Source organism: Convolutriloba macropyga, chromosome 3 (genome assembly GCF_964194025.1).
Source record: "Convolutriloba macropyga chromosome 3, txConMacr16.3, whole genome shotgun sequence".
In the NCBI taxonomy this organism is placed as follows: Eukaryota; Metazoa; Xenacoelomorpha; order Acoela; family Convolutidae; genus Convolutriloba; species Convolutriloba macropyga.
This window is the reverse complement of record NC_134470.1, coordinates 18,850,508-18,868,104: the sequence shown is the minus strand read 5'-3', so window position 1 is coordinate 18,868,104 and position 17,597 is coordinate 18,850,508. Positions and strand designations below refer to the sequence as shown.

Here is a 17,597-nt window from a genome sequence, read left to right as displayed (position 1 = left end):
ATATGAGTAAATGGTGATTATCAATCAGTCTGCAGTATGGTGCCATCCCAGGTTGAGGTCCTTGTTCAAAACAACTAATTGAAATACCGATCCAGACCACTTTTCCCTATGAAAATACCCGTAGGCAGACCAAAAAGTCCTATGATCCAGACTTTGACTTGTTTGTTCAATTGTTGGGTGCGTTCATGTACTCGCTCGAAAATCCGTATGAAAAGAACCGTCCAGGCCAAAATGCAATGTGATCCAGGCTTTGGCTCGTTCGTGATTAAAGAAAAGACAAATCTTTAAAACATGTTCGGTATCATAGACGAGGACAAACTTAAACCTCGACCCGGGATGAAACTATTGTCTCTTGTCAAGAAACATCTACGATGCAAACTGCGCCACCATAGGGAGCATCAGTATGGCCATCGTGATTTAGAAATGGATCGTGGCATCCAACCAAAATGGCTCTGTCCCTATTAGGGTCGTCGTTTGGTTCACCAGAACCCCACTGGATTGAAACTAAGTCTCCGGTTACGTTGTGCTTGAAATTGAATTGTAAGGCGTCAGCTTTGGACCAGAACAATGTCCAGAAAAGCATGCTTGTCATGCCTTCGCATATCTCTGCCAGTTTGTCCTTTGTTGCCGAGTTGTCGTCGAATAGTCGCCCACCATTCACACCAGAGCAAAGATACTTCGCCTCTGAAATCATTTCAAAAATTCCGCGAGCGCAAAACAATTGTACAAATTGGAGATTCCTTAGTTGAAAAGTTATTGGTTTTAAGCTTTCTAGGCGTAAATAACGTTATAACCAGAAAGTCAAAGTCTTTCAAAGTTTTTGTATTGATATATTCTTTTCACTATTCTAAAAGAATGGTCGTCGCTTCCTATTTGAAAAGTTGACACTTTATATATCGCTGACGATGATAATTAAGATCGCGATAGGTAAAATTCATTTGAGACCTTTTTTTCGCCTCTTGTATATTAATCAAATACTCAAAAAGCAACAATTCAACAAAACAGAACAAAAATAACTAAATCCAAGCAAGCGAAAAAGAAACAAAATGAAAAGGAAAACGGGAAGAAGACAATCAATCCGAAACAAAACAAGTTATGAGCCTGGTAACGGAATCAAGCGCAATATCGCGTGATTATTTTGAGCGGATCTGTCTGACCCTAATTAAACAACGTATTGGCGAATCATATTCAACATTATACTTCAGTGTAAACTTTCAGAAAGTGTCTTACCTTCCCATACCATGTAATTACTGTGCTTAAAGTAAGTGCGCACAACCTCCTTTGAGGCACTATAACCACCTTCACATTGGGTATCAAACCCCTCGGTACCATCTGACCCAAGACACGGGCGTGTTTTCTGCTTTATCAGCTCAATGTCCGAGTTGGATTTAGTAACCAATACTGGGCTCCATCCACCCCACTCGTATGTCACTAGAAAAAGTACCCGTATAGGTAAATAAAAACTTAGTGTAAACATCAGTCTAAATTGAGTTTACTTACAAATAACAGTAAAGATAACCTATGGACAAACTGGCTGCTTAAAATGATGGATCCAGCAAGGGAGGATAACTTTGCGAGGTTTTACGTGTGGTCCAAGATACCATTTTTAAGAAATCTATCACACAAGATGAGAACATCGACATTTGTCAGATTGTGCATTTCAGCATTTTCCTGTCAAAGTTTAATCTTCTTTACGGGACATATCATCAATTAATACATAATTTTAAATACTTATATAGACCCAAAAGTCATTAGAAATTAAAATTTTCGTTAAGATAATTCCCTCATTGGACAAGCTGTCAAGAAGTATCGTTGAAGTGCTGAACTGAAAAAAAACTTCAAACGTACGACCAGATTTCTTAAAAAAAGCTCTCATTAGGTATGATGAAATAATATGAAACGAACGATGTTTTATATAAAGGAAGATTTATTGACAGCTGTTATTGAACAAGCGAAGGAGGGGGCTAATTAGATCTCATGATTCCGGAACGGCTTTGATTAATAATGTAATTCAGTTTTATTTTGTTTCGCTCGATTTTGTTGATACGGTTTGTTTGGAAGTCAGCTATTTCCGTCCAATTTGATGATTATGATTGTTATAATAACGGGCTTTTGTTGACGAGAAGTCACAGTGTCCTTGGTATTGCAAAGAAAGAATGATACGGCCGGATTGCAGTGTGCGGAATCATCCGTAAAGCTGAATCAAGATGTAAAGTAAAAATTGACTGTAATGAAATATAAGGGTACAAATTTAACCCGGTTGTTCGTAAAAACGACCCAACTAAATCAATAATCAGAAATACAAACCAAAAAACCTCAAGGTGTCAAAGGAAAGCAATAGGAGTGGGTTTTAAACCCGTGAGAAAATAAGATCAATAACAAGTTAGAATGGGCTGTTGATGTGGGATGATCAGTCAAACTTAAAGATGGGATAAATCAATCTGATGGTTTGTAAACGACAATCCAGAGCAATAGAGGTTGTTAAATGTTGATCAGAAGCCATCCAATTATCAGCAACGGAAACAAAAGGTGTTGTAATATGGAATGAGCCAGGTTAGGCTCAGCAAAAAAAACTAATTATCTTTTGTTTAGAGGTGTAAATGGATGTCCCTAAATTTCCTGTCTTTAGAGAGATTGTTTTGTTTATGCCGAAATTTGGGTTTCATTCGGGGAAAACTGTCCTCAGTTTCTTAACGGGTCTAATGCGTTCTCCGATTGACGTCTTCAGTTTAACTGATCGGACGATCCCGTTTGTGCCATGGAAAACTTGAATGACTCTAGCCAAAGGCCAGAGGCCACGGGGGTTGAAATCTTCTGGAATCCATACCAATTCGTCAACCTGTAAAATTTTTAACGTCTTATGCCATTTACCTCGTACTTGTTGGTTTTCCCGTAGGAAACGATTCCATAGTGAGTTGCAATTTGTTGTGCTGAACGCCAACCTTTTGAAAGATTATTCTCTTTACAGATGAAGACGCATGGATACAAGTTAACGAATAAACGACCTAGGAAAAATCGATTTGGAGTCAGTGGTAAGCGATCGTTGATGTCAATTGGAACTTTTGTCATTTGAACCTTCAAGGGGGCATGGAGTTCAGGCTGTCCTCTATTCCGCCAGAAATTGTACTCAGAATTTCGTCAGTTAAAGCTCTCGAACCAATGACCTTGTAAAATGATAGTTTAAAAATTTCTACCAATCTCTCCCAAATTTCAACGAAATGGGGAGCAGCTGGGGGATTAAAATTCCATTCTATCTCCACTTTCATTAAATGTAGCTGATCTGTAAATAACTCTGATTCCTTCAAATACTCGATGCTATATTTTAGAGCGTTATTTGAACCAATAAATGACTTGCAACAATCTGAGACGATTTTGTTGGGTTTTTCTCTGCGGCTAATAAAACGTCTGATGCAGTTGATTGTAGAGTCTGTTGTGAGATATTTAGAAACTTCAAGATGTAATGCTCTAACAGCAAGATAGATGAAGAGAAAAATATATCGGCTAGATAACCTTTTATTGTTTTTAACAAGAAAAGGTCCTCTGAAATCGAGACCAAGTGTTTCAAAGACAAACTGACTTTTCTTGGGTAACCTTTCGGTAAATCAGCTTTCTGGGGGTTGCTAACATCTTGCAGCATTCTACGACATGGTAATAGCAAGCAATGGCGTATGCCCGGTCAAACAACTGCTATACAGCGAAGTATCCAATAGTATTCCTTCAGAGTGTTGCGAGTCTGCTCGGGACCACAATGACAAATAGTTTAGTGTATGCGTTGTACCAGCAGTTTAACTGCAGCATTGTTACCGACAAGTATTATGGGAGGACAAGTGGTCATCAGAAGACTTGCTTTTGTAATGCGGCCACGTGCTATTAATTGGCTATTCACGTTTATGAAAGGTGATAGTGCTTTCAATCGGCTAGCACTAGAGACCTCAATTCGTTTTTGCAGCAACGTGTATTCTTGGTTAAATCTTTTCTTTGAAAATTGTGAATAATGTGCAATGTGTAGTGTAATCGGTTAATTTCACTTGTGCGTTGCGTTTCCTACATTTGAACTTAAAAAGAATACAGACTGCTATCACACCTATTATTCTGTTCCAACTGCTAAATCTCGTCGCACGAACATTGTTTGATGCAGCTGAGTTTTCTGAAGAAAAGGAAACAATTTTTACTTGTTGGGCATTCAAAATTTCTTGTTTTAGCCACTCAGATTTTTTTGGCTCAAGAATGGCGGTCCTGAAATCCATATAGATAGTGATGTTATTTGCTCAACACTATATCCTCGAGTTCCCTCATCAGCGGGGTTAGCTGTGGATGAAACGAACTAACAATCGAAGACGGAAGAAACATTTAGAGTTTAGCTATTCGATTTGCAACAAATTTTCCATGGCGCCATTCAGGTGTTCTCCGCCAGTACAGGACTGTAGAGCGGCCAAACGAAAAAACACAATCTGAAAACTCTACATCTTGTTTTTGTTTTATAAAATGGGCTAGTTGAGCACCATAAACAGCGGCTTGCAATTCCAGGTTGGCGATAGTCAGCCTCTTTTTTGGCCTACGTGAGCCTTGCCCATAACAAATTTAACTGAGATCAATCGATCTGAATACTCGATTCGCATGTACTCAAATAGAGCGTATTCCTAAGCGTCAGTAAGGTTATGAAGCTCAATTGAGCGAACAGTTTTGTCTTGGAAATAATTTCTAGGAATATTGGCGTCCTTTGAAGCCGGCATTTCCTCAATTAACCTTCTGAATTCCTGGATGTTATCGAGTAAAAAGGGCTTGTCCCATTTTGAACAATGGTTCCTGGCGATTAGAAAAACACTTCATAGTAGAGTTTTAAGAGGCGCTATGAACCCAAGGGGATCAAACAAAGACGCCGCCAATTTGAGTAATACTCTTTGAGTTACGTTGCTTGCAATCTGGATTTTTTTGCAGTAGTTTACTTTCAGTCACATATCAATCTATTGCTGCCTTCCATGGTAAACTAAGTGCCTTTTGGTTCTGAGGGAGACCGTTGTCTAGATGCAATCTGATTTTAGATCCTAATGAATATAGAAACTCCGGGACCGCTTGAAGTCCATTTGGTTAAGTTGAAACCTCCTTTAGAGAGAACTTTTCTTATTCCTTGCAGTATTTTTTGAGCACCTTAGAGTGATTTTGTATTTGTGGAAAAGTAGTGATCATCAACGTGAATGTTGCGTCCTACATTTTTGAGAGCATCTGGAAACTGTTCTTCGTTGTCACGAGTAGTTTTTTGAAAAGCTTATGAGGCAATACACGGTGAGTCTGTGGCTGCAAAAATGTGACTGGTGTAGTGGTAAATTTCAATACGACCATCCCTGTTCCAAAGAATTTGTAAGATTTTTCTGTTTTCAGAAGCAAGTCTAACCTGCAAGAACATTTTTTCAGTATCAGCGGAAAGTGCTGTTTTGTTCTCCTGGAATCTCAAAATTACACCGATAAGATCACTTAGCAATTTTGGACCTTTCAAAAGAACAAAATTGAAGGATGGACCCTGAAACACTCTTGTTGTAATAGCGACACGGCGTACTTTTCCAGGTTTGTTCCCATTAGGGAAGGACTGACGAAGAAGGAACGACGTTTTTCATCTGGTTGTTCTTTTATTTGATTATTTTTCTTACATAGCCATTCCACAAGTCTTTCTGCAGAGTTTCCTCGTATTTTTGCTTCGAATCTGGATTGTTTGAAAATTTATTGTTGAGCTGATGAAGTTCTTTTTCCGCAAGCCCTCTGTTATTTGGGTGATCGGCGTTCTCTTTCCAGAGAAGACCATTTTCCAAATGACTTTCTTGGATGATGTTATTCCTAAGTTTTCAATTTTCATCCAATCGGAGACCAACTTAAACATACTGTTGCCCATTTTAGGATGGCTGTTTAACTGAGTGAACTGAACTGGATTGCAATCATCTGAGATTAAGTTGGTTTTTCCAGCGCATATCCAAACTAGTTTGGTTCCAACTCCCCGTGTTACATGTTGCATTCTGGGGTCGTTTAACTGCTGGTTTGTAGTGTATCAGATCTAGATTATCAATTGCGAGGATGATGCACCCATTATTGTCGCCTATTTCTGGGAAACATAATTGGTTGAGGGGTTCAAACGAAACACAGTGGCAATTCAAATTTTTTGTATCAACGGGTGACATAATCAGATCCGGAATGGCAACAACGTCTATTCGAATGACTGTTCCCCTTGTAATGGTCTAAATTGAAGTGTTACAGGGACACAATCGATTTCTTTTGTCATATGATGACCACTAACTAGCATTTTTGCCTTGGTATTCTTTCATAAAATCAGATTTGTTGCAGTTGATCTCAGCAACAAGTTTTGGCAACTACTACAGGTTTGTAGTTGAATGAAGGTCATGAATAAACTCAGTTGCTGAAAGGTGTCCACAATTGCCAAAAGAAAAGAAGAGAAGTATGCAGCCCTCTGGATGGGTTAAATTGGGCGATTTGAATCTAATCAAATTTTCAAGGAAAGCGTTCACAATTCGCTTTGGATTTCCAAAGTGTTCTTGAAGGCGATGAAGTGCTGAAGCGTATAAGTCACCGTTGCAACCATAGCCGCCGACCAGGTCTTTCGCTTCACCTGTTAATAATGATTGTAGGTCAATCATCTTTTCAGAAGATATGATTGGTGCTCTGTCAATAGTAGCTGGAAAAATGCTGTAACATTTCATCCAGATCCTTGGATCACCATCAAAATGGTCCACACGCAACTCGGGTATGAATATTTGAAAACAAGTAGACATTCAGACATTGTGCATAGAAGCAATTGCCATCTGCGTAAACGACGTGTTAGGATTATTACTGAAGCTTGACTTTTTTAATGGAAAAAAGTGTTTTGACCAAGTTAGTTGCTATCACTCGAGGGAAATCCGCAAAGAAAAGTCGAGGAAAATATGAGAACGATTGCAGTGATGCCCTGCAGGGTGCAGCCGATATCTTAAAATTTGAGGTGAATGGAGTGTTGTTGACAGGTTCAGCTGTACCACCGGGTCCAGTATAGCCCTAACTGACAGAACGGGAATTCTCAGCTGGTGCTTAGGCATTGTTTTGAGTAGTTTGATCAGTGGAAAGAAGGTCGTCAAACAAAAGCTAAATGAGTGCGAGGTTGGAATTCAAGAAAAAGTCACCAGATAAGATTTGATGAAGAGGCGTCTTTTTCTCTTCAACGCGTTTTCGGTATAGTGCGAGAGTCCGTTTTATGTCTATCTTCAAACGAGTGTGCTCCATGAACAATATATCTTGTTCATCAGGCTCAAAGCCACTGATTATGTTAATGACAACTGGTTCAAGCTTCTGCTGCATTTCTTTTAATTTCATTAACTGTTTCCTCTAAATTTTCAATATTTTCTGAGGACTATTTTGCAGCAATAAGATAGTCAGTATAAAATTCGATGTCATTTTTGGTCAAAGGTTAAGAGGTTTCCAAACGCTTCTGTGCATTTGACTTGGTTGCGGTTGAGGTACCAATGGGTTGTTGAGTTAAAAATTTTCCATCTGGAGAATCGGATGAATTAGTATTCATTTTCGGCAGTGTATTGTTTGAGGTCGACCTAGTTTTACCGCCAGAACCCACCAATACTTATCGAAATCAATGCCTTACAGGAGTTAGAACCAACCAATACCTACCAAATAACAATACCTACCAAATGCCGGAACCTACCAATAATTACAAAAAGCCAGAACCCACCAATACCTACCAAAACCAATACCTACCAAATACCGGAGCCTACCAACACCTACCACAAGCCAATACCTACCAAAAACGGAGTTTACCAGTACCTATCAAAAACAGGAACCTACCAGTACCTACCAAAACCAATACCTACCAAATATTGGAACCTACCAAAACCTACCAAAAGCCGGTACCTACCAATACCTACGAAAACCAGAAACTATCAATACGACCAAACAGCAGGTGTCCTTGAGGCGTCTAAAACCCCAAAAGAACAGGAAAAAAGGCGGGTTTTGGGGAAACGGCCAACTAGAAGGGGGTCCTTGGGATGGGTAAAATTCCAGAAGAACCGGAAGGAAAGCGTGGTGTTGGAGAAATGATCAACTAGAGGGGGGTCCTTGGGGTGGGTAAAATCCCAGAAGAACCGGAAAAAGGCGTGGGGTTGGGGAACGACCAACCAGAAGGTTGTCCTTGGGGTTGGTAAAACTCCAGAAAAATCGGAAAGAAGGCGTGGGGTTGGAGAAACGACCAACCAGAAGGGGTCCTTGGGGCGGGTAAAACCCCAGAAGAACCGCACAGAAGGAGGAGGGTTTGGGAAACGACCAACCAGAGGGGGGTCCTTAAGTTGGGTAAAAACGCAGAGGAACCGGAAAGAAATAAACAAAGTTCAATATCGAAATCTGCAACGTTGCAATATTTATCTTTGTCTTTTTTTTCTTTGTGTTTTGTGTAATTACCCCACCATAGTCAGAGTGTTTTGGTACAAGTCTAATTTCTGATCTTTAGATTTTCTGAAATATTTAAAAGAAATCATGGCGCACGTCGCTCTTGCTCATTGGGAAATGTATTCTTTCGAAAACAAAACTTAGCTTTAGGTGTGGTTTCGAAACTGTTGGGTTGGGTGCCAAAATGTTATTGAAAAAGGGAAGGAGGGGCTGTTAGAGCTTATGATTTCGGAACGGTTTTGTTTTGTAATGTAATTCAGTTTTTAATCTTTCGATTGATTTTGTTGCTACTGTTTGTTTGAAAGTCAGCTACTTCCGTCCAGTTTGATGATTATGATTGTTATGATAACGGGCTTTTGTTGACGAGAAGTCAAAGTGTCCTTGACAACAGCATCCGAAAATTTAAAGCAATCTTGACATTAAAAATATTCCCCAGGATTTTTTTTAAAAAAAGGAATGCAGAGTCACACAATTAGCTGTTTTAATACCGTTGTTCGGATTATTGGTTTATAAGAGCAAAAATCAATTTTACGTTTCGACACTCTGCGAAATTCTGCAGGATCAAGTTCAGTTCTCTGAAAAGTAAGTCATAAGTGAGTTGAATATGGTGAGGTCAGAATAAAAAAATGAACCCGTGATGTATATGACGAAATTAAAAGGAACAAAAATAACTTTTTGAAATTTATTTATTGCTAATGTTTTGAGCTCAATGCTAGATCATATTGTTTTGCTTCGATCGGACTGTATAAAATGCATAAATTTTAAAATGATCCAGCAATTGACAAAAAGAAATGATGAAAAATTACTAACAAAAATGTGTGCCAAAAGAATTTTAAGAAAACATATTGTTCTGCTTCGGACTGAATTTGATTGGGGAAACGAATATGAGATCCCAAATCACCTATTAACACTAATAAAACTCCATCGACCAGCAGATCTGAGGCCCATTTAGCCCAAACAATTTTATAAAAGGAAAATTCATGAAATTGAGGCTACTGCATCAGAAACACGTCTGTAAATTGATTTTCAGCGTAAACAGAAACAAGAAAACAGCTATACTCTGTATGAAACACTTTATTGCGTCCTAACCAAAGTTTAATTTCCTATTTTGTTTTAAGCAATTATTAAAGCCAACTCAGAAAATAGAAACCAAAAAGAATTTGGTTGATTTTTCAAAAATATGTCTCTACCCAGGTTGAGGTGCCAGACTGAAAGTCGATATGTCCAGACCGTCCGAGACGGAAAGTGTCTATGTCCAGACCCTACCAGACGGAAAGTGCCTATGTCCAGACTTTCGTGCGTTCAAAATTTTTCGTGCGTTCATCGTGCGTTCAAAACTCCCTATGTCCAGACTTTCGTGCGTTCAAAATCTTATATGACCAGACTTTAGTGCGTTCCAAATTAAAATTCGTGCGCTCATTTGTGCGTTCAAAAACACCTATGTCCAGACTTTCGTGCGTTCAAACGTGCTTATGTCCAGACTTTCGCGCGTTCAAAATCTTATATGACCAGAGTTTAGTGCGTTCTAAATGAAAAATCGTGCGCTCATTTGTGCGTTCATGTCCAGACTATCGTGCGTTCAAGAACACCTATGTCCAGACTTTCGTGCGTTCAAAAATGCGTATGTCCAGACTTTCTTGCGTTCATGTTCAGATAACGTTTTTATAATGTATTCGTTTCAAATATAGATACGTTAGGGTGATGGTTGTGATGAAGTGCCCAAGCAGTTCCTACATTTTGTTTAATAAAAGATGTTCGATGAAAGCATTGGCTGAAGGGGCTGCCAGCGACCTAGTTATTAAAGTATGATTTGCTTTGCAACTTCAGCAAGGGTTTATAATTCTAGGTAGGAAATTGTTTTAAACAAAGCAAAATGTTGGATGCGAGTTTTCCTGCGTTCGATGTTTTGTAACTTTTGAACTCAAGTTAGTTGAGGTTTTCTTGGTAGAAAGCTTTCACTTGAGTGAGCACTCTATTAAGAGTGTTTAGTCAAACATGGACTCATTAGTTTTTGGCATTCTTGTTTCCATTCAAAAAATTTTCGTGCGCTCCGAGTCACAATGTCCAGACTTTCGTGCGTTCAAAATTGCGTATGTCCAGACTATCGTGCGTTCACAATTGCATATGTCCAGACTATCGTGCGTTCAAAATTGCATATGTCCAGACTATCGTGCGTTCAAAATTGCATATGTCCAGACTATCGTGCGTTCATTTTCTTTTCCAGACCGTGTAATTTTGAACGCACGACGCCACCTTGTGCGTTCATTTCGGTCTGGACATATCGACTTTCGGTCTGGGACCTCAACCTGGGTAAAATTGGCTGAAAAAATAACAGAAGCTTATTAGAGCAACAACTGTAAAAAAAATCAAATAGAACTGTTCGTGTCTGTTTCATAAAGCAGCAACCGCAGCAACTGCGCAATTTGAAACCAACATCTTGTCAAAACATATTAACCAGCAATTCGTTAGTTTCGTAACAATAAAATCACAAAAATTTCAAATAGATAACTAGATGAAATATAGAATAACAAAAACAAAGAAATCTTTACACCTACTTAAATGAAGCAGAACAACAATTTCTGGATGGCAATTACTTTCAGAAATGTTTGTTTTGGATGCTTGGCTTTTTCATACTAAAGTAGGCTAGCTGATATTTGAGGATGTTTGGAAAAATGATTGTCAGGCTCGTCAAAGCTGCCAAAACATTTTTATATAAACTCATATATAAACATAAAAATTTACGGAGGTGTTGCTTTGAACTTTATTTGTACTTATTGAAACTCTTCCCGCAAAATTTTTGTTTACTTTTATAAGTTTATTTGAGACCTTGAAATGAGCAGTTGTGTTATAAGAAAACCAAAGGCACAAACAGAGGAATATAAGAATGTTTTTTCAAATGATCTTTTTTTATAGGTAATAATAAGTTTTACAGAGTTACGAGTGGTATTAAAAGCGACGGTTTAGTATAAGTAAACTGATGAAAAATTGAAGGAAATACCCGAAATACTACTAGCTTTTAAAATTTTCGCCCAATAGTATTCATTTCTTACAGCTGATAATCTATTCCAGTATCCGTCCTCGCAAAACTATATCCATTCCCATTCTTTTGGACATACCTAACAGTGGCAAATGTCCAAAGTTCCTATTCACAGTGAAAATTGGTTCCGTGACGGCTTCAAAAAGTGGGACGAGAAGTGAGGATCTTAAACCATGATGGTGAAAAAGAATGCAAAAATATGTAAGATAAGCGGTGAAAAGTTAGTTTTTTCACCGCAAATTTCGTACACAATTTTGCGGTGAAATGCGGTGAATGCGGTCAAATTATGTAAGTTCACCGCTAGACTAAGCGGTGCTCTTACAAAAATTCACAACAATCCACCGCTAAAATATGTAATTTCATCGCCCATACAAGGGTCCGAACCTCTCACCTCCTGCATGTCATCCACTTCTTCTTCCACAGCGCCATCTCTCACTAAATTCTATTATGTTTTGTTTGAATATAAATCGAATTCACTCTACTTTCTGCAAAACATGCGCGGTGAATTTTTGTAAGATTTGCAATTTTTAGCGGTGAAATTACATATTTAAGCGGTGAAATGGTGAATTTTTGTAAGTTCACCGCTTACTCTAGTGCTGAAATTACATCAGTTCAGCGCTTAGAAAAAAGTGTCAAAAAAATGTAAGATTAAGGGGTAGTTTTAGTGGGAAGGCAAATCTAACAATTCCTCCCACACTCACCATTAATTTCACCGCATCATTTGCTGATCTCAAACATCTTTAACAATTTTTTCTAAGCGGTGAATTTATGTAATTTCACCACTAAGTTGAGCGGTGAATTTATGTAATTTCACCGCCTTCACCGCTTATCTTACATAATTTGGACACTTTTTTCGAAGCGGTGAATTTATGTAATTTAACGGCTAAGTTCAGCGGTTAAATTCTGTAATTTCAGCGCTACGAGGCGATAAAGTTTTTTTTTCATCGCTTTCACCGCCTGATTTATGTAATTTCACCGCATTCATCGCTTATCCTACAAAAATTTCCGCATTAACCGCTTATCTTACATAATTTTGCGTTGAATGGGTAGTGACTCGACCCGGGTAGTGACAAAATCGAGTAAATTTTCTAGAAATGGATTTAGCTGCGTAAAAAATGAACGACCGAATGTTTTACGACTAAGAAAATTAAAATGTTTTTTTTCGAGTAAATTTTGAAAACATTCAAACATTGTCGCAATGGACTTCATTTAACCCCTGCTCCTATTATAAATAATTTTTACTTTAGTGTACTATAGTGCACTACAGTGTACTATACTATACCGCTCCAATCAACCTATAGGAAAAATGCTCAAATTGAGGGAATATTTTCTTACCGATAATCTCCCATTTGCGGATAACTTTTTGTGTGAAATCAAAATAGTCCACTTAACTTTCCCTTACCACCTTAAGCTTACCTCGGTTTAGCACCTTCCAAACTACTCCATATTTTAATACTTTGTTGGTGAATTATTTTGGGCGTGAAAACTTGAAGTGCAGTTTTTCCTATGGTAGCCTCAATTCCCGTTAGTTGTCATATACAATGTACTTTCTCAGCTTCATTTTTGTTCTGCTTAAGGATTTGTTTTGAAGGTTTAATTCCGGCAAAATGCGCCTTTTACTCACTCTCACAGTGGTAGCTTTGCATATCAGAGCCAGAGAATTGGTACCCAGAGGGACATTCACAGTCATAGCCTCCTCCGTAATTCTTGCAATCAACAAGAGTAGACGACCCACAAACTGCTGATGGGTTGGTGCACTCATCAATATCTGCAATAAGGGTCCAGGGTGAGGTGCGGAACCAAATCCTGCAAGCTCGTGCACGATTCCCAAGCTTTTGAAATTCCTGACAGCCAAAAATTTCAAACGCCTATTGTGCACCATCGAACTCTCTGTATCAAGGAAGAACTCTCTCGTTCTAAGTTTTAATAGTCGCCACATACTGAGTGGTCGCAGTGTCATACCAATGCGACCACTCAATTTGCGGCGACTATTCAGACTTTGAACGAGAGTTCTTCCTTGATACTGAGAGTTCGATGTTTAATACAACCGCACCAAAATAAGCATTTTTCAGAGTAAAATAAACATTTGTAAATGTAAACTCTTGCTCCACAAAGCTATGTACATCATACAGTAGATCGTGTGCTTTTTAAGTGTAAGTTTTGCTCAAAACGTTTGATTTCTGCTAAGCAGTGAAAAAATGCGTGAAATTTTGAAGTCTAAATTTTTTGTTCATAGTTTCCTTTTCCGTTTACACAGGTTTCTCTCCTTTCTTTCTCTCCGTTTTCGTGGTGACGGTGTTTTGTTCTTTTGATGTTTTCAACATTGTTGCGATTCGTAATGTACAGTTTTCAAGAACAAAAAAACAAAACCAACTCGGCTTAAAATAAAGTTTGCATAAAACGTTACCGAGAAATTAACAAGCTCAAGGTATCTCCAGCGACGTAATTTTGCGAGTTCCCCAAAAAAATGAGTGAAAAAATCTTGCGAAAAGACAACAAAGACTCTAGATTGGACCATCAGATGGACGAATAATGTTTACAGACGAGGTGCTACAGGATTGGCCAGAAAAGAGTTTAGTTTCTATTAGTTTGTAGAAAGTAAAAATGTGTAAATACTGGTTACTAGAAGACTGATTTTAAGTCAAAATTTTCTATTCGTTTACGTTTATGGTATTTAAAAAACGTCTTCACAGGTGCATAGTTTTTAGTGCGCTATAGTGAACCTTCTGATTGATTATAATAGCCTGATTCTTTCAATTTTTTTTTCAGGAAATAGATTTTTTTCTGGCCCGTTTCAGCTTCCGTTAAGAAAAACTTTAGACTAGTGCTCAATTTATGGAAACACCGTGCTATACTATGCATGGTATTAGGTGGATATAAAGTCCGTTCCCAAATATGAGGTGGTGTGAAAACAAACTGCCTGGCATATAGGGTCCAAGAAAGGACTTTTGTTGGAATTTTCGCAACAACCTTGACATTATCCTGATCCAAGATTTTGCAGCTCGAATATAGATTAACTAAAGTTTCTGTTACACTTTAGTTGAACCCAACTGGACTTTAGTTATAGATAGTAGAACATGATCCATTCTGATCTTATATAAGATAGCTTTTTTAGAGCTTTGATCTGAGGTAAAATCAACACCAAATACATTTTCTAATTTTTGTCGCGTTTAGTCATTTTTTGGGTGCCATAGCTAATGCGTTGAGTCTAATCAACCGCTGTTCACTTCTTTGGGGACAGTTTTGTTACAAAACTTCGTGTGAGTTTTCAAAGTTTTGATTTGATAAATTTGTGTCAAAAGCATTTTTTTCCGGTTTATCAGTGTTAATCAATAGCATTTCAGTGCGTAGTGGAGTCTATCTGCCCATGGAAGCTTAATTAGTGATGAAATATAAAAAAAAATTTGCCGAAAACTTCTGCAAAATTTTTAATTATTGGAAAGACGTGAAAGATATGTTGCATCAGAATTGTGTTCGTTGAAAGAGGTCAACTGCGAGATATGGAATGCTCACAAAATTTAACCTTCTAAACGCTTTTCTCTTTATCTTCGGTCAAATTTCCCGTTTTGTTTACGAATGGTGGTGAAAAAATGCAAAATATCAATTTGTAGCCCGTAGAAGCTAGTTTTGAAAATACAGTAAAATTATTTTTTGTTACTTTTTGCATGCTCTTCCTCCTTTTCTTAATGCCCAATTTATTCTTTAAACTTTTTGTAGTTCGATCGATTTTCGATTTAACCAAAAACAAAAGTGATATATTGGAGTTGAGAAAATAAAACTTTATAAAAAGAGAAAGAAAAAACAATTATTTTCAGTTCTTCTTTGGAATTTTATTTTGGTTTTAAAAACTTTCTATTGACACATAGTCATTGTCTCCGATTTATCTTCGCAGATTTCATATGGAATTGATACTCTTTGCATTCAAGAAAGAAATTATATATTAGAAAAAGAAGAAAAAACTATACAAAGTTGAAGTTTTTCGTTAATCTCTTTGGCTGCTTTCCCAACCCTCGAAGAAACTATTTTGCAGAAAAGTGCCTCTATTCAATAGACTAATTGATACAATTACCAAAGTATGGAAAAAACAAACTAATTTTTTTTATTAGCAAAGAGAAAGCTAGGAGAAAGTGTCTTCTAATGACATTAACCTACTTTTGTAAAATTATCTGAGCACCTACGCTGAAACCTTAAGCATACACAATTTTACGTTTAGTAGTTTAATTTGAAATTTTTTTACGCATTTAGCCGAATATGGCAAATTTCAGAGAAGAAGTACAGAAAATAATGTGGTGAGAAAGAAGGAGAATTTTTAATTTTTCAACTCTACATTCTGTGGATTTTTCCGGATGCTTCCCTTGACTTCAGATTTTCAGCTGTTCGTTGGCATCTATTTGACCATCAATTTTGGTCGACTAGAAGGACAAAAACGAGAAAATATTACAAATTTTTTTTGCCCTTTTTGAAAAATAAGAAAAGCAAATCAGGAAAGTTTCTGGAAAAGATGAAAGTCATAATTTATTATGTTTTTGGCAAATTTGTGCTATGTTATGTAATTTAGGTTATACTTCAATCTGTTGAAAAAACTTTCACTGAGGAAAAAATAGATGAAACAAATCATTTAATTGTTTCCTGTTTATGGCGTTCATACAGATGGCGTGTTCTTTTTTTGCAAAGAACTGTCTGTGTTACTTTAAGATAAACTTTCTTTCGACTAACTGCTGTTTTTGAACATCAATATTCTGATTGACTGCTTTATATTGCAAAGTTCACATCGTATGTGATTTTATATCTGTTAACATTATATCAAAATCATCATTTTTTCAGTTTTGATATAAAAAATTTTAAAATAAGGTTGCTCATCAAATATTGATTAAACTTTTCAAAACTAATTATCAATAAGAGTTTTTTTCTCAGAACAAGAAAATTTTTGGCAAACTTTAAACTTCTGTTGCAGCTTTCTGTGCTACGCACAGTCTTGCACGCGCCGTCTTGTTTGTTTTATATTATTCTTATTTTCTTCCCTAATGAAACAAAAAACTCTAGCACCTTTAATTTTCTGATTTTATATACCAGTCCCTGCACCTTTTTTCACGTAATCTTGAGGTAAAAACGTTGAATGCAGGTAATCTTCTAAGTTTTTAACAATTGTTACTGCCTATCTTACATAATTTGGCAATTGCTCGCCCAGGGGCATCCCTGGTCGACGTTTGGCGGTGAATTTTCGTAAGAAATGCGGTGAAAAATAATATTGTTCACCGCGTATTTCTTACATCTTTTTGTGTTGAATGCGGTTAATTGCGGTCAATTAATTATTTTCACCGCGTTCTCGGTATTCTTAGAAAAAAGACACTTCCATACACGGATGCGAACCCCCTAACTCCTGCTTGTCTTCAACTCCTTATTACACTGCGCCAACTCTCACCTACGTCTACCCTATTTCGTGTGAATTTAAGTAAATGTTGCAAAACGAATGTGGTGAGTTTTTGTAAGAAATGCGGTGAATTCAGCGGTGAATTTTTGCAAAAAAAAGCTGTGAAATGCGGTGAATTTGTTTAACCGCATTCACGGCATATCTTACATTACTTTGCCACAGAAAACGATACGGTGAATTTTTGTAAGAAATGCGGTGAATTTCGCGTTGAATTTCGCGGTGACTTTTTGTAAAAAATGCGATGAAATGCAGTGAATTTTTTCACCGCATTCACCGCATTTCTCACATCAATTTGCCATAGAAATCGATGCGGTTAATATTTGTAAGAAATGCGGTGAATTTCGCGGTGAATTTTTCTAAGAAATAAGGTGAAATGCTGTGAAATATATTTTTTTCACAGCATTCACCGCAATCGACAGGGAGTTGTTCCTATTTAAAGACACGCTTTTGGAACCGGAGTGCGCATAGTTTTCATGAACAAAAACAATAAAATGAGCAAAACTATAAAATAGATAATTTGTTGTAGAAAATTGTGATGCAAATTGTGAACCTCTCACCTTGACATTCTTTCCCATTGCCCCGGTATCCTCTGTTGCATGTACAAGTATAGGTTAGATCAGCATTAGTACAGAAGGCATTGGAGTCACAAATACCAACAGACAAACACTCGTCAATGTCTGAAACTCAACTAAATTTCAG

The 17,597-nt window shown here is 37.4% G+C and overlaps 1 protein-coding gene across 1 annotated transcript in view; it reads right to left on the bottom strand.

Annotated features, from left to right (window-relative positions):
• Positions 1-337: 337 nt before the first annotated feature.
• LOC142336920 (uncharacterized) overlaps positions 338-17,597 on the bottom strand; it is a 39,858-nt gene continuing 22,598 nt past the window's right edge. Inside the window, exons 3-6 of the mRNA XM_075385904.1 lie at positions 17,456-17,575; positions 13,092-13,235; positions 1,231-1,431; positions 338-684 (exon numbers count right to left, since the gene is read on the bottom strand). Of these exons, the coding sequence (XP_075242019.1) occupies positions 356-684; positions 1,231-1,431; positions 13,092-13,235; positions 17,456-17,575 (794 nt within the window). The 3' untranslated portion in view covers positions 338-355. The remainder of the gene's footprint in view (positions 685-1,230; positions 1,432-13,091; positions 13,236-17,455; positions 17,576-17,597) is intronic.